Source organism: Peromyscus leucopus, chromosome 11 (genome assembly GCF_004664715.2).
Source record: "Peromyscus leucopus breed LL Stock chromosome 11, UCI_PerLeu_2.1, whole genome shotgun sequence".
In the NCBI taxonomy this organism is placed as follows: domain Eukaryota; kingdom Metazoa; phylum Chordata; class Mammalia; order Rodentia; family Cricetidae; genus Peromyscus; species Peromyscus leucopus.
The window spans coordinates 19,947,642-19,974,610 of NC_051072.1; the positions used below are offsets into that span (position 1 = coordinate 19,947,642).

Genomic DNA, 26,969 nt, shown 5'->3' on the forward strand with positions numbered 1-26,969 from the left:
CCCTCCACTCCTGTTCCCATCCGCACACACTCAAACTCCCACTCCTAGACTCTCTCTGGAAATGGAATCCAGTGTTAGGAATGCTAGGCATGCACTACCAGACAGCTACATCCCCACAAAATCAATCTCTTTTAATAGAGGAGGAGGAGGAAGAGGAGGAGGAGGAGGAAGAAGACGACAAAGTCCTCTTGAGATCTGACCAATGAGTGCCATCAAAAGATGTAGTTTACATACCAACAACTGTGGTGGGAGTGATGTGCTTTGTTAAAGAATTATGTAGGAGTCCTTGTTGTGGAATATTAACTTAAGATGTGTTACATTCGTTTATGCTGTGGGACATTTGTTTAATGATGCAGAGATGTGTTGCAATCTTTTATGTTGCATTTGTTTAACTCTGTGAAGCTGTGTTACTTTGCCTGTCTAAAACACCTGATTGGTCTGGTAAAGAGCTGAACGGTCAATAGCAAGGCAGGAGAAAGGCTAGGCAGGGCTGGCAGGCAGAGAGAATAAATAGAAGTAGAGAAGGGAGGAGCAAGAAAAGGAGGAGGAGGAGAGGCTCAGCAAGTAGAGGCACTGGCTGCCAAGCTTCAGGATCTGAGCAGGATCCCTGGAGCCACATGGTGGAAGGAAAAGCAGCCGCTCCCCGTTAGTTCTCTCACCTCCAGACACACCACAGTATGTGTGCCCTGCCCCCACAAACGAAAATGTGATAAAAGTATGAAAGAACTGGTCATGTGGATTCCATGATATAAGGTAAAATGGAACAAAGCACTGTTCTGCCATGGTTTTTACTTCAAGTTCTTGCCAGATTCCCACCCCGACTTCCTTCGATGATGGACTGTAACTTGTAAGCTGAAACAAATCCTTTGCTCCCCAATTGCTTTTGGTCAGACCATCATCATCATCATCATCATCATCATCATCATCATCACCACAGCAAAAGGGATGAAACTGAAACACAAGCTTTTCAAGCCATCCTATCAATGTTCTTAAAAATCTTTGGATTCCGGAACATTTAGACGTTGGGATTAGAGCTACTCAAAGTGATCAAGTCAATGCGATAGTCTAAAATGTTAGACAATTCAAACTCTGCAACAGTCTTAAATCCTCCTGGTCCCAAGCATTTCAGAGAAGACCCATCAAGCTGCAGGAAGGACAGAAAGGGAGCTGTGGAGGAAGGCAGCTCAGAAGCTACTGCCTTAGCCTCGTCTCCCTCTTCCCCTTGAACCTAGACGGAGGAAGTGACAGCCAACACCATTATACATTTCTACTTCCCACTTGGAAAGGAAGCTTCCCTCAACAATCTCCACAACTGGCTTTCAGAATACAGTCTGCTCTACCTCACATACAAATAATCCTCCTGCTAACGCTCAGCATATCAGCCAACCAGACGGGATTCTCTTCCTTTTTTTGAGGGGTGCGCAGCACACACCAGTGAGAGGCAATCTGAGGGAAGAGGGTTTATTGTGAACAGACACAGGGCATCATAGTGTAGAAGGTACACCATCAGGAGTGTAGTCTGCCACATTGTGTCTGCCACCAGGAAGGACTGAAGTCTACTCAGAGTGCCCCTTAGCTCCAGTTAAGTCCCAGTTCTTAAAGCTTCCACAATTTTCCAAACAGTGCCACCAGCTGGGCACCAAGTGTTCAAACACACGAACCTATGGGGGACATTTCACATTTAAGGTGTAACATCATGTGGGTCATAATATAGACCCAGCCCACTTCCTTCCCAAATTCTTTAAGGACTCAAATCCAAACGAAAATGAAGATGTTAATAAAGATACCTTTTGTGAAATCAAGAAATAAGGAAAATCAAACTGTGGTCAATATACCATAATAAACCAAATAAAAAAATCACAGGAAAAAAAAAAACTATACATCAATATCTCCAAACTTCCTCCAAAGACAGCATGGCGCTGCCACAAGGGCAGACCCAGACCCACAGAGTAAAAGCTGAGTCCCAGTACAAGCCCTCACATTTCATCAGGGCATTAGGAGACTCTTCAACAAATGGTGTTGAACAACTAGATACTACAGAAAAATACAGTGGAGTGGCCTCTACATCACACCACATCCCAAGTCAACTCCGAGTGGACTTAAAAACCTACACAAATGAGATAAAGCTACAAAGATCTTTGTTATTTTACACTTAGGAATGGCTTTCTAGGCATAATCAACAAATCACAATGGAAACAACAAAAGATAAACTGGACTTCATTAAGATTTCTTTGTCTCCAAGGACTCAGAATAAAAGGCAATCTTTAGAATGAGGAAAGACTGTAAATCATGGATCTGATAAGAGACTGATCCAGAATGTAGAAAACTTGTATTAAATTATTAATAAAAAATAACTCGACAAGATATGAGAGAGATCAACAGATATGAGAGAGATATGAACAGATATCGTTCCAAATGGCCAATAAGTACATGAATAGATACTAAACATCATGACACGTGAGGGAAATAAGATATTTCATACCAACCAGGATGGCTAGGATCAGAAAGATGAGAAACTAGACAACTACTTAAAAACAGGGATAGGGCTGGGACAATGGCTCAGTGGAAAGATAGCTTGCTGTGAAAACACAACGACCTGAGTTCAAATCCCCAGCACCCATGTAAAAAGTTGGGCATAGCTGCATATACTTAACTCCAGTACTGACGGAGGGAGACAAGAAGGTTCTGGAGCTTGCTGGTAGGTCAGCTTAGTGACAATGGCAAGCTTCTGGTTCAGCTAGAGAGCCTGTCTTAATGCAGCACGGCAGAAAGCAATAGGGGAGATACTCATGTCCTCTGCTGGCCTTTTGTGCACACAAGAGTATGTGTGCACTATACCACACAGACAGCAATATTTTTAAATTAAATGTTTCTTTAGAGGTATAGAACACTTATATACTGCTGTTATAAATATAAAATGGTATAATCACTTGGAAAAAAATCAGTTCCTTGAAAGATAAAATAGTTACTACATGACCTCAAAATTGCATTCTTGGATAAATATCAAGAAAAGTCAAAGCATATGTCCATAAGCCCATCAACTGAGTGAATAAGCAAAATGTGTTAGATTCACACAATGGGGTATTGTTTAGCAATAAGATGAAATAAGGAACGTTTGCTATAGACAAATCATGTCAAGAGAAGTAAGCCACAGAAGATGAAGTAAAAGCCATAGACAATGAAGCTGCTCACACGAACTGTTCAGAAAGGCGTTAACTACAAGTAGTAAGAGCAGGTGGCGGGTGTTTAGGGCTGGGTAGGCTGAGGGATACCGGAACTACTCATGGGCACAGGTATTTGTTTTGATATGGTGTAAATGTCTTGAAATTAGACAGCCGCAGTTGAAGAATTTTATGAATAGACTCTCCAAACCATTTGTAGTGTACACATGAAGTGAGTAAATTACAGAATATGCACATTATTTCTCATAAATCTGCTTTTTAAAAATTTACCTTGAAGGAGTTGGATCATCTTGGCCGAGGCGTGACATAATATTTATTAGGGTGTTAATTCCTATTGAAAAAACCACAAAGATACAAATAAAAAAGAAGTATTTTATGACATATAGAAAAAAATTTTTCTCACCCCAATTTGACTATAAAAAGTTTAACATCTACATGCAAGTATTTAAAATATTTGATAGAAGAATACATTTTTTCTAAAATAGTCATCCATCTTTATTAGAATGTTCTACCCAGAGTGAATGCTAGTTAGTATGTGTGAGAAGCTCTAGAGAGGGAAGGGACTAAGGAGGCACCAGGGAACTGGACCACGGATGGGGACTGGATTCGAGTTTTAGGAAGAAGCACAGACTAAACAAAGGGAGAGCAGTGTCTTGGTTCATCCAAACAAACCTTTTTTCCGCATGTGCATGTGGTGAACTTTTCTGTCTCCGTATTTGGGCTGTCGAATTCCACAGTTAGACAAAGAATTCCTGGCGTGATCAGGATTCATTCCGAAGTTTAAATGGTGACTCGGATGAGTCATGGCCAGCTATGGTTTGAATGAAATAAGCTTGAACACTCAGCACACAAGCACCACCTTTATAATGCTCCAACAACACATTTAAGGGACCCTAGCTCCTTCAGAATCAAATTTCAGAACTGTGCTGCAAGCTCTTTTGAAAACAACCCCCAAATCCCACCCTTTTCAGGGGAGGATTAGAGTCCTGGAATCTAGAAAGAAGAGCCATAAACAAGGGAACGCTGAAAGAGGTACTGACTGCTGACAGATGGTAGATTGGTCTACTTTTGTAGGAAGGCCTCAAAAAACTGAGAGAGAAAGAGGGCAAGACGAACTCTTCCAACTATACTGCGGGAGTCTGCAGATCTGTAACGGCAATTCTTACCTGTAGCAGACAACGGTCTTGGAAAGTGTATCCTATCAACTTGTCCAAGTGCATTAAGCATTGATGGTATCGGATGTGATGAGTCAGAACAGGCAGCATCATTGCATGCTGGGAAAAAAATATTTCAATATATTTAACTCTATAAAAACATTTTGTTTATTCTACAATAAGTAAGAACTATTTCCTCATTCCAAATTCTCTCATAAAGTCCTGAAGCAGTTTACTGGCTAGGTGGCAGCGTGGAGAACTGTCTACCGGGAGCAGTAAGTATATTATAGTTTCTAAGTCTCTGGAACCGGAATGCCTGGATCTGGTTCTACCACTCACTCACTGTGTGACCTGGGGCTATTTTAGTCTGCCTGTCTCCTTACCTGTACAATGAGGGTATTAAATGTAGCTAACCTCAAGGTCAGTTAAATGGAAAAAAAGTAAGTGTAAAACTCTCTTGTTTTCTCTCCCTTTCTCCACAAGTGCGTGCGTGCATGCGTGCGTGAATGCAATGTGAAGGCACAAGATCAATTCAGGTGTCTTCCTCTATCGCTCTCCTCATTTTCAGACGGGTCTCTCACTGAATAGAGAGTTCACTTTTTGGCTAGACCACCCAGCCAACAGGTCTCAGGGATCTGCCTGTCCCCACCATCCCGAGGTTACAGGAATGTGCCACCCCACCCAGCTTTTACATGGGTGCTGGGCAACTGAACTCGGGACCTTCTGCTTGTGTAACACTATTTGACACCCTGGGCCATCTCTCCAGCCTGCATTTATTTATTTATTTTTTAAATCCAAGGCTTTGCTATCGAGCTTAGGCTAACTTGGAAGTCGCTATGTAGAAGGATGGCCTTGAATTCACAATCCTCCTGCCTCAAGCTTCTAAGTGCTAGGATTATGGGCATCTTATAAGAAATAGCTCTGGGTCTATGAGTATTCAGCAGAACAGCCTCAAGTAAGCCTTTCTATGTCTCCTTGTCTCTAATTTCAGGGGAATACACATTTGTACATTTTCAGGTCAAGACATTTTGGAGCCTCAAATAAAAAAAGAAATTTTCTCCAGAAAAATTTCCATATGCAAAATCTATATGCTATTTTTAATGTGTTCACAAATCCCTAAACCTCACCATTATCTTTTAAGAATATCTCAGCACAAGATCTACCACAGCCACACTAGATTTAACATTCACTGATCATACACCCCAAGACAGCCTTTATAAAAGCACTACATAGTCAAGGCACCTGAGGACTCAGAACTTAAAGCTTTGCTTCAATCACTCTTATCTGGCTGAAGATTCCTTATTGGGAGATGATTTCATGAAAGGCGTATCTTTTTCTTTTCTTGAATAATGTTTCTCTAGAACTCAGGAGAATGAAGGAATCATTTTTATTCACCAGAAGCCGGAGGGGGGGTACAGCCCACAGAATGACTGACATATGCTTTTCATTCTGCTCTCTGAAGTATTTTAAGCTGGCATTATTAAAAATACACATAAAAACGGGTCTACGTGAAGCTACAGACATCAGTCTTATGTTATTCACTTAAAAAGAAACACTAGTTCTGCCAATAGGATCTAAGCTACAGACGGTCTTGCTTGCCAGTGCAACTGAGTAAAGCATCCACTGAGTACCTGTGTGTGCACGGCCTCCCTGTGCTGTGGACAATAAAAAAGATGAACACCAAGGTTTTCAACAGGGACACAAGAGACATGCCATTACGATATACATTACTGGCACTTTGTCAATTTTGGTTTTATAATTCCAGTATTTAAAAATACGATAATTTGAACACAAAGCATGCAGTCAATATTATACCATTTCCAGCCACTTAAACTGTAGGAAGCTCAAGAGAGCTTGTGTGGACAGCTCGGTGTTAAATTACAATCACCAGGCATCTTCACTTTCCTCTTAATCCATGGTAAATGTGTGTGTGTGTGTGTGTGTGTGTGTGTGTGTGTATGTGTGTGTGTGTGTGTGTGTGTGAGAGAGAGAGAGAGAGAGAGAGAGAGAGAGAGAGAGAGAGAGAGAGAGAGAGAGAGAAGAGGAGGGGAGGGGAGGGGAGAGAGGAGGAGGAAGAGAGAGAAGAAGAGAGGAGAGAGAGAGAGAGAGAGAGAGAGAGAGAGAGAGAGAGAGAGAGAGAGAGAAGAAAGCCCCTTTGAAATACTGTGAGAAAACAGCAATGTATACTTTTCCAATTCTAACTGACCTGCGAGTCAGGCTCCTGATGCCCCCTACATCTAGGTGAGGAACTAATGGAGTTAATGGATGCTGGAGGAAGGTCATGTTTCCTTGGGGAGGGGAGCCTAAGCCACTGGTGAGGGCCTCAATGCCTAGTAGATGACCCCACACACGTGTGCTAGCTGGACTTCATTCACTATCAAAAAAGAAAAAGGAAAGGAAGAGGCATAAAGCTGGGAAGGAGACAGGAAAGAGACTGGGGGGTGGGTCTAGAGGGACGGGATGGGGGTGGACATAACCATGACCCATTGTATGCATTATGAAATTTTTTAAAGATTAAAATACAAAGGTTAAAAAAACAGACTACCAAAATCAAAGATCCCGACCAAGAGCAATGCACACGGATTAAGAACTAAGGTGGTGTCAGGAACTGTGTGAGAGAAAAGGAGAGTGGCTATATTCCGACAGCCCAAAGACTGAGGAACCCACAGATTGGCAGTGTGTGTTCACTGCTAAATATGAGCAAACCAGGGCAGGCTACGCCCACTTCGTTGCTTGGCCAGGACAAGGACAGGCGAATGGTGCTGGATCAACCGTGCCCTGCACTCTCGAACCTGGCCCAGAAGCTCCTTACGTAACAAGAGACACGTGGGGGGGTGGTGGTGGTTAGACAACACAGGGTCACGTGATGAGGCCTAATGAACACGTGGCAGGGGAGCAGAGAAGGTAGATCCAGCATGGGGTGGGGACAATCTGCAAAAACAAATGTTCAAGAACCACAACAATCTATAGTGGTTTCTACTTCCATCCAGAATGTACAGGGAAATAGTTCACTTATTTTGCTTAATTTAACCAATTTAAAAAACTTACAGAGCTACAGAGAACAATCATCATAAAATCTCATGTAAAGCCAGGCAGTGGTGGCGCACGCCTTTAATCCCAGCACTCGGGAGGTAGTGGCAGGCGGATCTCTGTGAGTTCGAGGCCAGCCTGGTCTACAGAGTGAGTTGCGGGACAGGTTCCAAAGCTACACAGAGAAGCCCTGTCTCGAAAAACCAAAAGTCTCATATAAAGATTTTATAAGGAAAAAGAAAAACAATTATTTTTAATAAAGATGCCAATAGAAAGGAGTCAAAAGTCTTTTAAAGAAATAAGAATATGAAAGTTATAAATGAAAATGATAACTAAGTTGTTTTATAGAAATGAGAATGAAGGAGAGAAAGGAAGACGTGAAGACATGAACTCCAAAGAGCACAGAGTAACTGAAGAAGCGGATGCAGACTAACCCAGAGGGCAAGCACGGAGTGCGTGGTATGTGTCGGGGGCAGCACAGACACCTGAGCTGCAGCAGACAGCGCTCGGGGGCTGGAGCGGGACTCGCGAGACTCTGTCCCAACACAGAATTAAAGGTAAGCAAGAAGCGGGGCGGCGGTGGCCATGACTGTAATCCCAGTGCTCAGGGGGCTGGAGCGGGAGGCTCTGAGAGACCCTGTCTGTGGTGGTAATCTAATTATACTGAAATGTGATTTTGATTGTATGTTAATAAATAAAGTTGCCCGGGGGTCAGAGCTATTAGAGCCATAATCTCACCCTTCCGCCTTTTTTTTTTTTTGCTTTTTGAAAGAGAAAGCCGAGAGGTCAGAGCTCACAAACAGACAAACAAACAAGAATGAATATGAGCTGAGGGCACCATGTCAGTCAGATTCAGGAAGAACAAGCAGTGGCTATTTCCAATGATAACTTTATTTTTAAGGAGGGGCTCAATGCTTTAAAGCATGTTTCTTAGGTAAACCAAGTAAGCATGAGCACTCACCATCCATCAGCCATCTGGATCTTGTCACAAATGGGCTCTCCATAAGTTTTGTTTGAAAATATACTTTGAGTGAACCAAATAAATGTAAGTTTAAAAACCACTGGTTATGGGGCTAGAGAGATCTCAGCAGTTAGGAGCACCTGCTGTTCTCGGTGAGGACCTGAGTTTAGCTCCCAGCACGCACATGGGGGCTCACAACCATCCATCTGTAGCTCCAATGCCAGGGAATCTGACGCTCTTTTCGGACCTCCACGGGCACCAGGTGTGCACGCAGCACACACGCATACAGGCGGGCAGAGCACTCATACACATAAAATAAAATACATCTTAAAAGGAAAGGAAGAAAAGAAAGGCCACTCAAACTGAAAGTCTCAAAGGTCTCCTCCGGCTCCAGTTCTCAATGTATCACATTCTCAGGATTTCCCCGTGGTGTTGGAGATCAAACCTAGGGTCTCAGGAATGCTACACAAGCACGCTGCCACTACATGCAACACTCAAACCCAAGCAGTTCCTGATTCTCAATCAACTGAGAGCTGCCACCGAGGTCAACTGTTTTTTAGTGGCCTGCTCACCAGTCTGCTCACAGTCAATGATGTCATCTCACAACATTGTGTTTGGTTCTGGAGAAATACTACCAACCACAAAAATTAGTGATGACGTCACACAGTCGAGAGCGAATGAAAGCAAGAAAGAGAACTGTCTCAAAGCACCGCAGTAAGAAATGTGGTCATGCTGGGCAGAGGTTCAGGGCACGTAATCCAGAACAGGAAATACGGTCAGCGGCTAAATACCATAGTAGCTGACTGTCCTCCAACTACTTCCAACTGTCTGTTATATCAATAATTTATAATTAAGTTCATCTTAATGCAAAATTAGTTTCAGTCGGGCATGGTGGCGCACACCTTTGGTGGATCTCTGTGAGTTCAAGGCCAGCCTGATCTACAGAGCTAGTTCTAGGACAGCTTGGGCTATGCAAAGAAATCCTGTCTCGAAAAAACAAAAAACAAAGTTAATTTTGACTATCACTCAGAATATTAATCACTTATTAACACTTTTAACAAGTGAATAAATTCCACTGTTCAATAGAATTAAATGGCAAGATGAACTTTTTAATTCAATATAGTAAAGTGAATACTTACAAGTATATACTTGAACTTATTAAAAATACAGCTACCATTAGACAGATGTGGAAGCATGAAGGATTTCCTGTAAAGGGCTGAATGAAGCAAACGGTACTGCCCGCCCCCATCCAGGTACCCCTCCTTTCCCTTCTCACACTCTAGCCAATACCACCCATGACACAAGAATCAAGGGAAAAGCCCGAGTATGCCTGGCTTTTGATTGGTGGGACAGCAAAGCTGGTGTAAATTTCGACCACAAAATAGATAATGCTAGCCGGGTGGTGGTGGTGCACGCCTTTAATCCCAGCATTTGGGAGGCAGAGGCAGGCAGATCTTTGTGAGTTCAAGGCCAGTCTGGTCTATAGCGTGAGTTGCAGGACAGCCAAGGCTACACAGAGAAACCTTGTCTTGAAAAACCAAAAAAAAAAAAAGAAAAAAAGAAAAAAAAGAAAAGCTTACTAATGAGTCATTGATAAAAGCAGCAGAAATGTTTTCTATTGAGTTCACCTCAAGGAAAAAGTACAGTCATTGCCAAATATGAAAAAGTCTTCAGCTCTCTATGCAAAATCTGAGTCACTGGTCCAGAAGCCTGGCAAACTCCTGATGACTAGCTACACGGCTGCTGGACTTGTGCACAAGTATCTACACATGTGCTGCAGCGGAGAGAGACATCTGGAAGCAGACTGCTCTTCACCCGAAGAGACTCATGTGCTCCTCCCTGCCGCACCTCCACAACACACACAGCACCGCTACAGAAAATAAGAACACACCCGAAACAGCTAGAAAGAAGCCTGTGTTTGGTACTCCATTTCCCATCAGGGTATAATCCATAGCAACTTCTCAAGTAGAGAAAAAGCTCGTGGCTGACGCCTGTAAGCAAGAGATGTGTAGGCATCCCTGATTTCAGAGCAGCGTCCTCACCTGACAGACATCAGAGCGGATGCCAGTCTTCCAGAAGCCTTGGCTACTCAGCTCCACAGTCACTTCTCGTCGCATTGTGTTCTTCTGTCGGATTTTCTGGAGTGCTTCCTAGAAAAGAGCTCATCCTGAGTAACCCAGCAGTGCTGACGCCACATGAAGCCATGTGTCAAGCATTAGAAAACAAAGAGTCACTCAATGTTTTCCTTACATTCAGACACTACACCTTCCTTACGCAAAAGGAGACTATTGTATTTGAGACGAAGGCCAAGTGGGGAGGTGCTCTGGGTACAAAGCAATCCTTCCTATTAACCTCATGACAAAAATCCTGTTTTGTTTTTCATGAGACAGGGTTTCTCTGTGTAGCTTTGCACCTTTCCTGGAACTCGCTTTGGAGACCAGGCTGGCCTTGAACTCACAGAGATCCGCCTGCCTCTGCCTCCTGAGTGCTGGAATTAAAGGCGTGCGCCACCACCGCCAGGCCCTGAACTAAATCTTACTAACCCAGCATGTTTAAACAAAATATAATTTACAAATGAGAAGCAATATATGGCTTGGGATCTGAAATCATCATGTAAAAAGTATATTTATATCACGCCTCACATTAAGCATTTCCATTTAAGAAAGATAATCAATCTGATACCTACATGATTCTAAAAGTTGCCGAGTCTGCACAACCCTTACGCTCTTGATGCAGGGGGACATGTTAGAAGCAGGGGGGGGGGGGGCCCCGCAAGTGAAAACGGATCGCACAATGGCGCACACCAGTAACTCTAGAACTCACAAGGCTGTGAGCATGATGACTGCAAATGTGAGTACAACCCAGGAGGCGATAAACTGAGACTCCATTAGAGGAATAGAGGAGGAAAGTAAAGACAATGGCCTCAGACCTCACCCATGAGACACAATCAGAACTTAAGTCTTCCTTTTCACTACCCTTCATGCACAAAACATTGTATTTGGATACATGCAATTTCATAAAAATCCCAGGAATTGAATATAAAGAAAACAGTAACTACCACGACCTCCATCATTAAGTTCCTACTATAGGCCACATACCAGGAGAGGGGTTTTCAATGACACAGTTCAGAAGTCCACACAAGCACCCTTTGCCTTAGGTATATAGTAGGGCCTGCAGCCAGCCTCTCAGCCTTAGGTACACAGTAGGCCTGCAGCCAGCCTCTCAGCCTTAGGTACACAGTAGGGTGTACAGCCAGCCCTCAGCCTTAGGGCCTTGGGTACACAGTAGGGTGTACAGCCATCCCTCAGCCTTAGGGCCTTGGGTAAACAGGCATGCAGCCAGCCCTCAGCCTTAGGGCCTTGGGTACACAGTAGGCATGCAGCCAGCCCTCAGCCTTAGAGCCTTGGGTACACAGTAGGCGTGCAGCCAGCCTTCAGCCTTAGGGCCTTGGGAACACAGTAGGCGTGCAGCCAGCCCTTAGGGCCTTTCTTAATAAAGACTCTGACTGACTCAAGCCACAGGAAGCACAAAGCCAGAATTCACATCTTTTCCTAGCTTCTAAGCCTTGAACTACCCACAGCAGAATAAGACCTCACTTAGAAGTCTGTGTTCATTCTAAATGTATTCATAACATGTAAACTTAAAACAGAATTCTGGAATGTAGAGGACACTACTACTCATTAGTAAACAACATGGGATGTGAGACATCAGACCTTACAGAATTATGGGAAGATGGGCTTTTACAACCATAACACCCCCAAATCTAAGATCCAATGTCATGCAATACCAAATTAGGGATAAAGTTTGATTTACAAATTTTAAGCTTTTTCTGTTTCTTCAGAAGGCATATTTAGAGGCTGAGATGTAGCTCAGTAGTAGGGTCCTCACCTTGCATGCAAGTGCCTAAGTCCCTGGTTCAGTCACCAATACCGAAACAAACAACGGACATGTGATTCAAGACAGTGATCTACTAGGAAACTGGCCTTCTTAAGGGTAAAAATGTGCTCCAATGGATGGCCTACACCCATGCACGTACCAGCAACACCAGCCAAGCCCAGTGCTTTCAAAAAAAAAGGGTATGTGGAGTTACAAGGAAGAGCTGGAGAGAAGGATCTGGGAGCAGCTACAGTGGAGGAACTAAGGGGGACTGCATGAAAACATTGTATATGTGTATGAAATTCTCAAGTTAAAGAAAAAGCCTCTTTAAATACTGAAAGGTTTTTAAGAAGTAATCAATATACCAGAATAGGGAGAAAAGTAACTCTAGTTGTTTAAAATCTATTTTGTCATCTTATCTGGAACTAAAGTGTAACACACCAGTCTGGAAAAAAACCCAGCATGCACCATGGTTGGTCGTGGGCCAAGGTCAGTCATCGAGGGGCGGGTTCAATACCTACCTCCCTCTGCGCCAGCTTCTGTTTGTCGGTTTGTTTGACTTTGGGACTATTTGCCAGGAGGTGGCGAAGCTTCACATAACTTTTCCATAATTTTTGGTACCTAGGAAAAGGACAGATGGTCATCTTAGACAAAGAGAAGGCAAGTCTACAGCGAAAATAAAACCAGCTACTCTAATAAGCCTGCGCGTTCACACATACATTCCTTTAAATACTCTGGTGGCAGAAAACGCTCATCCTAAAGAAGCACGTGGTTTGAGAGTGCAGGGACTGGGTGACCAGGTGTCACCTGGAGCCTGTGGTTACGTGACTTGACATCTCGTTTAGATTAATTAAATGGAGGAGTCTCCGGAAACAACTCCACAGAAGACACACAAAACCACTTCAGGCAACGGACTTGTGTTCCATTTCTCAGTGTTACTCTTTATAAGTGAAGTGTTTGTTTAAATTTACAATGTATCTTTTATGAGAAAAAAATCCCTTTCTTAAAATAGGGATGGTCAGTTTGAGAGCACTAAAAGGGAGAGTCCATTAGTGCTGATGCTCAAGCCACACAAGTGATTCCATTTTTCAGCAGGAGGGGGCGGGGAGAGACAAAGGGTATGCACACTTTGTATTGACCACACTAAAAACCAGCATATCTGCTGCATCCATGTTCACGGTAAGCTGGGCTCAGTCTAACAGATACTGGCAAAGTGGTCGGGGGATGCAGACTACGTAGCCCTGTATCAGTTCACAGTCCTGCCGTGAGAGTTGACAGAGCCTAATCACATTCTACTAACATTTTTCTGACAAGAAGGGATTCGCCAAAGATTGCCTGCCCTGTTGACCCTGCTCCTTGCCTGGCCTGAGCTGGGCCTCTCTCCTTTTGCAACAGTTTTTAGAGAATGGAGGAAAGAAAGAAGTACTTACACAGGGCCTGGTTCACTGCTTCATACTTTTATCCAAAGAGGGAAAAAAAAGAACAGAACCCTTTAGCCTCTTCTAATATACGTCAGCCAGAACTGCAGTTACGAACTGAAAATCTCCCATGCCCTTTCGCCCATTACGAGTTCTTTTTTTTTTTTTAATTAAGTCAGGAAATTGTTTATTTGTCTAAAAGGTAGGAAATCCAAACACACCTGAAAAATATAATGGTCCTATCTATCTCCATTCCCACATATCCTCTCATCTTCTCCCAGAAAAATATTAACGTGCCAGTTGGAAAAGCCCACATCTGCAAAGCAATATGAATTCTAAGAGTAGGAATATACAATTCCTACATCCCACACAACCCTGACTCTGTCTGGAATCTTACAAATACCCCCATGATAGGAACCAATATACTGCTACTTTCCATAAGGGCACCGAGCAAATTAAAAACAAAGCCCAACAAAAATGAGTAAATATCATAATGATAAATAAAGGAGAAGCTCCCTAGAGTTGAAATCCATGCAGGGCTCTTGGTGACAAGACTGTCAGGGATAATCTACTGAGTAATTTACTGCAGTCAAATGTGTAAAGAAACTCATTCTTCACAAGCTACCAGAACTTAATTTGTAAATTTGGAAACATGGTTTGTTTCAAGTCTTAGCTTTTAAAAGGAAGATGTCCACTAAAGGTACTCCTCTGCTAATTCAGTTGTTAGTAGAAGGTGAAATTGGCCAAGACAAACACTGAGAAATATCTTACTGTGGGTCTCCTGCATAACTCAACTGTGCAGGGCGTATCCCAAAGTGGACGATAATTGGAAAAGTAATGACATCGGGGTTGAATTGCTCACGATCCAGTTGATCGATGCGGACAGAGCTTGGTTTCTGGGGAGAAAAGAATATCAAGATCATTTATTCCCATAGGAAGTCTTGAGACACTGACTTTAACCCAAGTAGGAAAGGGATTAATCCGGATTGTTTTTCTAGGAAACCTTCATCTCCAAACAGAAGACGGCACAGCGACTATACCATGTAAAAACTCTACTATGTAAATACTGGAATGTCATCCCTGCAAGTCTTTGCCATTTGGCATAATGAGCAGTGGTTTTATCTTTTTTGTTTTGTTTTGTTTTGTAATCTACATAGAAACCTTAAAGAATTAAACTTTTAAAAGGATGCCTGGGCAGACAGAACTTTTGCTTAACTTCTTCCAGGCACAGGGGAAGCGTTTGGCATCACAGGAAAGACGTTCAGGCTTAGTCTGTTGCAATATCGTAGTCAAATGACTAACACACTGCTATTCAGGACAGATGCCTCTATTTAAATTCTCCACTAGCTTTCAGTGTACATTTATACTCCTTAAGTCCATACAACAGACAGCTGGCTTTCTCTTTCTAAGATTGGTCTATTTTACATATATGAGTGCTTCGTACATATGCATGCATGTGTACCATGTGCATGCCTGGTAGCCTGAAGTCAGAAGGTCCTGGATTCCCCTGGAAGTGGAGGTTGGACAAGGTGCTTCCTACCTGTAGGTTCCCAGCCTGCCCAGCCAGCTGACGAATACAACCAGATGACAAAAAGCAGATTTATAGAAATTCATTCACATTGTTAAAAAATAATGTCAAATTAAAAAAAAATGCACGTCATTTAAAAATAAAAATCTCACTACAAGCTTGAGAAAATGGTCTTTGTTCTCAAACATCCAAAATGAGATGATTTTGACCACAGGTAACCTAAACATAAAATTACATGAATGCACATTAACAGTAGAAACATGCCATGTTTTGTTTGGGCATAAAGTGCCATGTTGTGCTTTTACAAAAACTGTACAAAGAAAGCTCATGCATTATTTATGTATCATACTACTACTACATAGTATCACTACAGAGGTAGTGTGTTCCTACACTTGCAGCTACTCAAGGGGCTGAGGTAGGAAGATAACTTGAGCCTAATCATTCAAGACTAACCTGAGCAACATAACATGATATTAAAAAAAAAAAAAAAAACAAGTATCCTCAGAAGTCATGTATGATACAGAGGCATAGAACCCCAGCACTGGGAAGTGGAAACAGGAAGAATCAGGAGTCTAAGGCCAGTCTGGGCTCATAAAACTTTGGCTCAAACTACCAAAAAATAGTTTTTAAAAATTAAAAATCACTTCTAAATTATGAGGCTAGTGCATTGGGGAAGGAAGTAAATCCAAGACTTTGGCTATAGCCTACAAATCTATCATCCCATCTCTCTGTAAGAATTTAAAGCATTTTCACTAATGACCAAAGTGTTCTCAGGCAAAGGCAAAACTGTCAGGGAGGAACATTAATTATTTTAAGTCTGCAGCAAGAAAGTATTTAATGTGACCATAATGGCTTGAAAAACTTAATCAATTCCCCAATGTCCTTGTCACCAGGCAATCTTTCAAAACGGGCACTGTCCAGGATGAAATGCAGTGTCGCGCCTCCTTTGTCCTGTGAGGAACACGCATCCTTCTGGAGAGTGCGTAATGAAAAGCTGCTTCTATGACAATAAACTACCTTTGCATAAACAGTGAGAAATAACTGAGTTAATCACCATCATGTCCCTAAGCCAAACAGCTACACTTCCTTTCCTAGTCTGTTGCTGATTATTTTCCAGTATAAGCCTTTTACTTGACTAGTCTGGTTTCTTTCACTAGCTACAAAGACAAGTCTTTCACCATCTCAAGGATATACATTAATCAAACCAATGATAATACAACCTCTTCATTCCTATGAGTTTTCATGGTAGCATTTGTAGCACACTGATCTCTGCTAAAACCAAAGGTTTCCGTGCATGGGCTGCTAACCAAACCTTCGATACGGGCTGCTTGCCTCACAGACAAGCTTCGCCAGCTGTGGCTCACACAGTGGTTCACCGGTAAACCAGCTGCGTGAAGGCTGGGTGACAGGTAAGTGACCTACACCAATACATCAAAACAAACCAGGAAAAACCACAAGCACCAGAGACTTTTTTAAACTGTGACTTCCTGGGCCCACTGTCTAGAACACAGGCAATGATCAGTCAGAGCATTCTTAATTTGTTTCAGAGACTTCCAACTGATGGGCGGGTTTCCGGGAAGCTGAACCATCCCACGAAAGAAGCCCAGGGTGGCGTGCTTCCAGAGAGCACTACAGAACAGGACACATTCCGCATCCTACCATCGCCCACTCTCTGATTCAGCTCTAAAATGGTCAGGAGAAATGAAAATATAGGCACCTGTTTAAAGAAAAGGAAGATTCATCGTCATACACAGTGCTATTTTTTTTTCCTTTTTAAAGATACTTTATTAATTTTGTGGATTTTACAATGTAGCAGCAAACATTTGCTTTACTTTCCTAGTTTTAAATAAATTTTTGGATAAATACATTTTGACTGAACAATTTTACTTGGAATTTTATTATCTGAAATATTTGTTCAGGTACTACTACCATGCTATAAAAAGTACAGCAGAGTTTATAATTTATCAACTAAGACAATTAAGCAAAAACAACAAAAAAGCTTTGTCTAAACAATTCACTGTCTCTTTATCTGAGTTTTTGTATTTTGTTTACTGAGAAAAGGTCTCACGATGCAGCCTTAGGTGGCCATAAACTTACTATGTAGCCCAGGCTAGTCTGAAACTTACAATCCACCTCCCGCAATCTCCCAGTTGAGACTACATACATCATCATACCTGGTAAAATGGATGCATGTGCACGTGCGCACACACTCATATACACACATACATACACATTCACACACTCTCTCTCACGCACACTCTCTCTCTCTCTCTCTCTCTCTCTCTCTCACACACACACACACACACACACACACACACACACTTTACTGGGTGAGCCATCTCCTCAGCTCCTATATGGACATATTTTAATTCTCCATTTCTGCCAAAATTGATCCTGATAAAATGCCAACATATAATTGTTTTAGGAAACAAAGGAAAAATCATTTGATGTAATACAAAACAATGCCATGTTTTATAATAAGAGCTATTTATTTTCTAATTTTTATTTATAAATTAATATTGGAAGCCTGGTGTGGTAGTTCAAACCTTTGTCTAGCACTCAGGAGGCTGAAGCAGGACTGAGCTCAGCACTCAGGAGGCTGTAACATCAGGATACAGGCTTCAGGAGCTATGTAGTGCATTGCTCCAGGGCAGTCTAAGCCGCAGTGAGGCACTGACTGAAAAAGTACTATCTTTCCCACAAATGATCAATAACGAAAGGGTAAGTACCAGAAAATAAAAATCAAATAATGGGTATTAACAGGGAATTTATTTTTAAAAAACATGAATTGACAAAAAGCATTTAAAATATGAATTTTCACTAGGAACTAAAATAAATATAAAACTAGGCAAAAAAAAAACCCTAAATATCCTCCACTATCAAACTGGCAAGGGTTTTTGTTTTGAAGCCAGTATGAGCAAAACGAAGGAATGAGTATTCTCATATAATTCTCCTGGGGGGGAATTTGAAATGTACACCGAATGCCTTGAAAGTACACATCTTCAGGCAGAACAAACATACTAGTCAGATGGACTCACTAAATACGCCCAAATTCTAGTATTTTTCTTATTTCCTAAACACTTAGGGAAAAATTACCCAGAGGACAGGAAACCACGGTACTCAGAACAGTTCCATGCTCTCACTGTCTGTGTGGAGCATCCAGACAAGGATGCTGCATTGGCACCAGAACTCACCGTGCCAGGGTTGGTGACGATCATGCCTTTGCACTCTTCGGCGTACTTCTGCCACTCAAGCTCCTCCCACTGGAGCATATTAGCAATCTCCTCCTCGGGTACCAGAGCTTTGCTACACCGCAGCAGGTACAGAAGGATCTGGTGCATGGACAGCACTTCTTTGCCTCCGTCTTGGGTGAGAACACAGGGGGCGGGAGGGGGATAAAGCTGCTCAATTAACAGCAAATCATCAACTCACCAAGGTAAACCAAGACAACGCTGCAGAAGAGCACATATAAAACAGTACTTGAAAATTTACATTGTTCAGCCAGGTGCCAAATCACACGAACACCATTTGTCTCACTGATGAACAGTGCTCATACACCATCTCATTTACTAAACTGGGAACAACAACATTATAAATGATAAAGGCTTTATTTGTGAGGTGTGAATACCAAAAAAGGTGTTTGCCTAAATAAATTTAAAGTAACCTAGCATAAGAAACCACAGTTTGTAATAAACAGAATCATGTTATGTCTAAATATTTTATCATTCTTTGTAGGGTAACAGATGAAAGCTTTTCCGAAGCGATGTGACTGTCTTAGGAAATTCTAAGCTTTATGAGATATTTATAGATGTTTTCAATAAGATATTGTTGCATTATGATCTAATTTGAGGGTGCTAATGTTCTGCACCTGCCATGATGAATGGAGCTGAGGAGCCTGTACTAATATTATAGAAGACCATTATGGAGTTAGTGCAAGGATAAAATACCAACTGTCGGAGGTTTACAAGTACAGAGGGGGGAAGGCAACAAAAGACGTCATTGAAGTAGCTCGGGAAAGGGCAATCTGCACTTTATAAATGAAAGACACGCGGCTCGTGTGGGCCCCAAGACGGGGGCTGCAGGTCTCTGCCTCCTCTTTGGACTTAGCTTCATAACCACATGGGTAGCACATCTTGTACTACTTTTCTTTGCCTACCCCCACCCAAAAGGACAAAAGCCTTCTAGGGAACTTTGAAGATTGTTCCTGAGACGACAATTAGTACCCTCCCCTCAAACATGAGCTACGTTATAAGCGAGGATCAAGCCAAACACCGAGTGGCCAAAAGGAAAGAAGACCCTGCTTGGGTCAGAGGAATTCCTGGCACCTAGGAATCTGGTGAGTAGAAAACCCAAGGGGATAAAGACTGCACAGTTGGGGTTGGCCAAGACCCTTGATGGGCCAAGACACTTGAAAGAAGTAAGATCAAATCTCTACCTCAGGTATTGCTCTGAACTGAACACGACCACCACTGACATAAGTCGACATCCATTCCTCCTCATAAATATTCACACAGTTGGCATTTACTGAACACCTGTCGCTGGCAGGCACCGTTCTAGAGATCCTGGGAACATCATCAGTGATCCAAACAGCTAAGTCCTGTACCTCCCCCTAAAGCTTACAGCCCAGTGGAAAGGAACAGACATTTAAAAGCAGCTATATAATAGGTCAGGACAAGATGAGCTACTGAAGTAGAATCTGCCTGCGATAGGGAAGAGAGGATCATCAAGGAGACAGGCACGATAGCACATGTCTGTAATCTCAGCACACAGGAGGCTAAAGCAAGAAGATTGTGAATTTAAGGCCAGCCTGTGCTACACACATGGTCGCGCTCTCTCTCTCTCTCTCTCTTTCTCTCTCTCTCTCTCTCTCTCTCTCTCTCTCTCTCTCTCTCTCTCTCTCTGTCTCTCTCTCTCTCTGTCTCTCTCTCTCTGTCTCTCTCGGATAGTCTAGTCAGAGAAGGCATCCTTGAAGAGATATACAAAATAAACAGACTGAAGATACGCTCAGTGGCAGAGGTCTTCCCGGGCATGGGTAAGGCTCTAGGTTTACCCTCAGCACTGAAACAAATCCAAAAACAAAACTAAAGAAGAGCCCACCCACCACGCAGCTACCGCCCACCACGTGGCTACGCAGCATCCTAATGTCCTTTCCTGTTGCTGCGGTAAAATAAATACCCTGACAAGAGCAACTTAGGGGAGAAGGGGTCGCCTTTAGCTCACAGCTCCGCAGGTTACAGTTCATTCTGGGCAAGTCACAGCTGCAGGAACTCAGAACAGCTAGTCACCCCAGAGCCACAGTCCAGAGCCGCGGAGAACCAACAGCACGCATGCTTATGCTCGGCTTCCTCCTTTCTACACAGTCCAGCACTCAGCAATGGCGCCGCCAACTCTTAGGTCAGGTTTTTCCACACGAATTAGCATAAACAAGACAATCATGCACAGACGTGCCCACAGGCCAACCTAATGTACGCAATTCTTCATGGAGTCATTTTGCCCAGGTAATTCTAGACTGTGTAAAGTAGACAGTTAAAACTGACCATCACAAGGGGCAGAGTATCTCAGTAGAAGAATCAGCGAATGTCCAAAGATAGAGTGAGATGGGTATGCTCCAGGGACTGCAAGACCGGCGTGGAGGAGAGGGGCAGAGGGGCAGCAGGACGGCAATGATTGAAGAGCGTTACAGCACTCACTATGAGTTTGGTGTTTTATTTTACAGCTGGAGGATGTCTTCTAGTATTAGGTGCCAGACTCTGTGAGTGGTCCCATGTTGCAATTATGCCCACTCCAAACAAAATCCATAAGCCTTAGGCTCTCAAGAAGTACCTAAGTTAATAATGACTAGTCACAAAAGTCCTAAAAGAAATAGCATTCTGAAAACAAATTATCTTCATCAAAGATCATGAGCCTCTTAAAAACATATCTAAATACAAAGAAACTACCCAAAGGTGTATTCTATATGACCCAAGATTACTGTTCACAGCAGTGGTATTTTTACACCTTATTAGAAGACATCTACCTTAAAGCCAATATTCACTTTTGACTAGCAAACTTCCCTGGTGTCCCTCAAAATTAGTATGTTGACATCTGTCCTGGTTTCATGTCTATTGTGATAAAATACACTGATAAAAAAAAAAAAAAACCAGGGGGACCAACAACATGGCTCGGTGGGTAAAGGTACCTGCCACTAAGCCTGACGACCAGAGTTTGACTCCTGAGACCCATTTGGGGGTAGGAGAGGAGCAGATCCCATAAGGTGTCCTCTGACCTCTACATGCATGCCACGACACACCTGTGTATGTGTCTGTGTCCTCATGTGTGCCTGGACATAAAACACACACAATAAGTAAATAATATTTAAAAGAAAAAAAAAGGTAACTTTTTTTTAAAAGGGAGTAAGGGTTTATTTTAGCTTACAGTTCTGGGATACGGCACTTTATTTGGGGTTAAGTCAAAGCTGTAGGAAGCTGAAACAGCTAGTCACATCACATCAACAGTTAAGAGTAGGCAGAAATGGGGACTGGAGAGAGAACTCAGGGGCTAACAGCACTGGCAGCTCTTCCAGAGGTCCTGAGTTCAATTCCCAGCAACCACATGGTGGCTCACAACCATCTGTAATGAGATCTGATGCCTTCTTCTGGCAGGTATACATACAAATATAGTACTTATATACATAAAATAAATAAATCTAAAAAAATATTAAAAAAATAAGTTTCCTCCCAATAAATAAATCTATGCAATTAAAAACAAAGTGTAGGCAGAAGTGAATGAATGCAAGCATGCCTGTGTGTATGTGCTTACCTCACTTTCTCTTTTATACAGTCCAGGACCCAAACCTACCAACTGGCAGAGCCTATTTTTAGGCTGGGACTTACCACATCAACTACCTTGATCAAGATAATCCACCAGACATGTCCATAGGCAACCTAATCTAGACAATTCCTCATTAAGACTTCTTCCCAGGCGACTTCCAAGTTAACAATGTAAACAAAATCTTCATCCCCAACAGGAAGAAGGTATTAAGAGACGGGTCTGCCAGGCGGTGGTGGCACATGCCTATAATCCCAGCATTCGAGAGGCAGAGACAGGCGGCTCTCTGTGAGTTCAAGGCCAGCCTGGTCTACAGGTTTGGGTTGGGAGCAAGCCTGCTTTTCCAGCAGCACGGACACTGGACATAATTAAACACGCAAATACTTCTCAGGTGCAAAGCTGTTGCTGCTGCTGGAAGAGAAAATAATAAATCCATGCTAAAAATCTACTGAATAATTCACATGGCAGCTGCAAAAGGATAGTCATTTACAACTGTGGAAAAACACAGAAATTCAGGACAGACAGGATGAGGTGAAAGGTTTATCCAGGAAGGGGCCTGAGACTCTGGATGCAATCTGCATGGAAATATCAAAGAGGTAGACAAGGCCTAAGAGCCCTGTACCAGCCCACAGAGTACAAGCTGTACCTCTCACACCCCGCCTAGCAGACAGAAACCATAATAAATACTTGTGGAATACTTTCTGAAGCAGATTAATCATATGGCCACTTGCTCTCACGCTGCCATGAATTTACCCATGCTAATGAATTGGCTCTTTGGGTTTGTCTGTTTTGCTACATGTTTATGTTGGGGATTTATGGAATTATGTCACTGAAGGCAACAAAGTAATTTTTATCTCGTTGGCTAGGATAAATAGGACATGATACAAATGAGAAATTAGAGCGGGTAAGCTAAGGTTAGCAGGAATTCTGCCAGCTCTGGGGCTGGAACCGTGACAACGGCTCATTATTCGGGAAGAACTGGAGTTTGTGTTTCAGGGAATGAATCTGGACAGTCATTAATGAACTGACAGACTTTATAAACTGTTTCTCAGAGACCCAACTCTCTCCGTTTATATTGCTTGTTTATTTAGAAGAGGGGACAGTTTGTTAGGGAATCTGTGTAAATATATGGCTGCTTGACCACGTATTTATCAATGATATAACAAACACTCAATTCAAAGAAATATAAAAATACTTGCCCCTTTCCTTACACTAAGATTAATCATATTACTACGTCTTCTACATATTCCTACCAAGATGATCTGGAATGATTTTATTTTCTAAAGTTGGTATTCATAACAAGTATTTTTAAATTCAAAGTGTAAAGTTATATTAGGAGCTAGAGACGGCTTAGAAGTTAAGAGCACTTGCTGCTATTACAGAGGACCTGAGTTGAGATCCCAGCACCCATATGCACAGAACTCCAAATCAAGAAGAAGGCCATCAGGAATGTATGCTGGTGCACATACATGCAGGGAAAACACTCATACACACTAAATTTTTAAAATAAAATAGCAATAAAAAATTTAAAGATGCTGTATCAATTGAAGTTCCCCCGAATACACTTAATTCCTAGAAATGTTGAAAGACCACCTCTCATCCTCCTGGCCTCCAGACAGCCATACCTGACAACTACCGCTCCAGACGGGGCAGTTTCCAAAAATCAATTTGCTAGACAGTCGATCTGGAAAACAGACTCAGGATTTCCCTCTCACTCCCATGAAGACACAAGTAATGCACAGACTCTCCTCTGCAGTCACTTCCTGTTCCCCTCAGCTATGGTCAGAACAAAACTTTCACCTGCGTCTAGTTCCTCCCAGTCACTTTACCACCAGAGGGAAGAGCAGGATACAGGACGGACCAGTGGAAGAAGATCCCGAGAGAGTCTGAATACAGCAGCTGCTCTCCGCTTGGTTTCTGGCAAACTTGCACGTGCTGCACAATGCCTAGTTTACACTATCAAGCAGGGGTTTGTACATACGCATGAGGCAAGAGAGATAGATGTCTTCAAATCAGAAAAATGATAACACTTTAGCATTCAATTCAGTATTATAATACATTGTTATCAATAGACTGCAAGTCAAGCACCATTAATCCTGTTAATCCTTTAATCCCAACACTAGGGAAGCAGGTGGAGGTGTTGTGAGTTCAAGGCCAGCCTGGTCTACATGAGTTCCAAGCCAGCCAGAGCAACAGGAGCAACAATGACCATGTCTCCATTTTTTTTTAAGTTGTAAATGAAAACATGTTTTACAAAAATATAAATAAAAGAATAAAAGGACTTGAAATATAGAAAAACTGAGCCAGGCGGTGGTGGCATACATCTTTAATTCCAGTACTTGGGGGAGGCAGAGCCAGGCAGATCTCTGTGTGAGTTCAAGGCCAGCCTGCTCTATAGAGCAAGATCCAGGACAGGTACCAAAACTACATGGAGAAACCCTGTCTTGAAATACCAAAAAAAAAAAAAAAAAAGAAAAAGAAATACAGAAAAACTATCTAGTCCTCAGAAATTTAAGAAACATGTACACACTAACAATGACATTATGTTTTGCATCTTGGACAAAATTGTAGAGAATAGATAGTAATATTCAGTCAGCAAATAACTTTTTCAGAAGAATACTTAATACTTCACCAAAATTCTTAGCCAGAAGTAATCTGGCCACTTTTTCTTCTTTAAAGTGTGTGTGCTCTATTAACAAAGCAATCTTATTTCTAGAATTCTATCTTTAGAAACACAGAATGCAAATGGACAAATGCACAGGACTTCTGCTGAAGTACTCTGTGGAATGGGTAAAACAGGGAACCCTCAAACTATTCATCACCTCAACAATTGTCCGAAAAGTCACAGCCATCAGTAATACAGAATTCTCGTCTTTATCACTATTAAAAATGACACAAAACATTTACACAGAAAAATGGCTGAGGTGTTTTGGAGTGAAAAGGGCAAGTTATGTAGCATGCTCAACACAATCTCATTTGAAGAGCAGAGCATAACATGCCTCATGCAGATTAAAACATAAGCAGAAATGTGTGCTCAGCTCTCATTTTTTTTTTCTCTTGTGTTGTTTGTGAACACTAACCAAGGCATCCTGATTAAGGGCGGATGACAAAAACAGTCCAATTTGTCAAGAAATGTCTTTAATAAATGATATGCAGTAGTTGATGTCCATTTTGAAGATGAAGAGATTGGGCCTACATTTTATCAATGTAGACAAAAATCAAGACAGAGTATAAAGAAGACATGGAAGAAAGTCATGATGACATTAGAATAGGCAAGTTTGAACACGATACAAAAAGCTGTAGCAATGAGAAAACCACAAATGTAAGCCAGAGCATAGCACTAGGGTTAGGAGTTTCTGCTCATCACGAAGCACCATGCAGATTATAAAACAGCAATCTATGGAGAATGTGCTGGCAAAGAGCAGCTCACATGGACAGGCAAGGTGGCCTGTAACCCCAGCACTCAGGAAACTAATGCAGAACTAACGGAAGTTCAAGACCAGCCTGTCCTGCACAGTGAGGTCCGGGCCAGCCTGTGCTACAGTGAGAGGAGACTGTTTCAAAGGGGACAAAAGGGGCCTGGGAGGAGATCGGCAGCCGCAGGCACTTGCACAGCAGCGTGAAGACCTGTTTGCTCCCAGATTCCTCAAGGTGCAGGGGAGAGCCAACTCCTGAGACCTTCCCTTTGACTCCACGTGTGTGCCATGCCATGCACACACGCACTCACGTGCACACACACACACACCTTAAAAAAATGAAATTTTAAAATGAAAAGAAAATGCCATATATAGTCGATTTACAAATTCTACAAATAAATATGAGGAAAGGTAGACATTTAGACATTACTCAATTAAACAATGGGCAAGATCTGAACTACTACTTCAAAAAATAGTAAGAAATGGTAAGAGGATAAAGTGATCTACATTTCATTAGTCACTGCACTAAAGCAAAAACCAAACTAAACCAACAAACAAGAATTTGGGGTCCTTCTGGACACTATCAGCAGAGCTCAACTGAAGAAGACGACGCTGAAGCAGCTGGGGCCTGGCCCAGAAACACCCAAGAACAAAGAGGTCTGGGGAGGAATGGAGAGCGGGGAGGGAGGGAGGCGTCCAACCCTGTGAAGAATGTGAACTTTAACACACACTACTGATGGCATGGTCCGCTTCTGAAAATTGAAAGAACTATAAAACTTAATATAAAACACCGATAACTTCCATTCCTATGCATAGCTCAGAAGACATATATGCAGAAGGCATGGGTCTTTAATGAACATATATATGCTACTTCACTATACGTATGCTTCACACAGCTATGAAATCTGACAATATTCAAATGTTCATTAATCAGGTAAGTTTATTTTAATCATATCATATAAAATGGCACAGTTAGGCAAATGAGCCAGTTACAGCAACAGTAGACTTAACAAAAAAAAAATATAAAATTCCAGTTTATATAGTTCGAAAGCAGGTAAGCCTAGTGCAGTGTTGCAGGCCAGAACAGGGGTCTCTATCGAGGTTCTGGACAATGAGCAGGTCAGTCCAGAGTGGATTCTCAGACACTGGTAGTCTTGATCTGGGTACTGAAAACACTCACATTTACTTCATAAATGTTCACTGAGATCTATGCTTAGGATGTATGCACTTGTCAATATTTTGCCACAGTTTGATTAAAGCTTTACTTTAGAAAAATGAGATACAGTGTAAAGCCATATCACCCTGAACATACCCAAGCTGATGTGGCTTGGAAGCTAAGCGGGGTTGGGCAGTCCGAACATGGGTGGAGAAACAGGAAAGGCAAAAACCAGGCCCTGTGATACACTCTCATGATTCTAGCACTTAAGAGGCTTTACAGCATAAGGAAAAAATGAGTTTGAGGCTAGCCTGGGCTATGTAGTGAGAAAACCTGGGCCACATAGTAAGAGTGTCTTTTAAAAAAATTTTAAAAAGAAAAAAAACATGAAAGCATGGTAGAGGCAATAACAAATGTTTGAAAAGCACCTTCATGAATAAC

The 26,969-nt window shown here is 42.2% G+C and overlaps 1 protein-coding gene across 4 annotated transcripts in view; it reads right to left on the reverse strand.

Annotated features, from left to right (window-relative positions):
- Nucleotides 1-26,969, reverse strand: part of Drosha (drosha ribonuclease III) — a 119,315-nt gene that overhangs the window by 42,588 nt on the left and 49,758 nt on the right. For 3 of the 4 annotated variants that reach the window (XM_028884398.2, XM_028884399.2, XM_028884401.2), the window contains 7 exons: nucleotides 18,344-18,513; nucleotides 14,393-14,517; nucleotides 12,725-12,824; nucleotides 10,370-10,477; nucleotides 4,349-4,456; nucleotides 3,855-3,993; nucleotides 3,453-3,513 (listed from right to left, as the gene is read on the reverse strand). In XM_028884398.2, the coding sequence (XP_028740231.1) occupies nucleotides 3,453-3,513; nucleotides 3,855-3,993; nucleotides 4,349-4,456; nucleotides 10,370-10,477; nucleotides 12,725-12,824; nucleotides 14,393-14,517; nucleotides 18,344-18,513 (811 nt within the window). The remainder of the gene's footprint in view (nucleotides 1-3,452; nucleotides 3,514-3,854; nucleotides 3,994-4,348; nucleotides 4,457-10,369; nucleotides 10,478-12,724; nucleotides 12,825-14,392; nucleotides 14,518-18,343; nucleotides 18,514-26,969) is intronic. The other variant, XM_028884400.2, reaches the window with a different exon arrangement.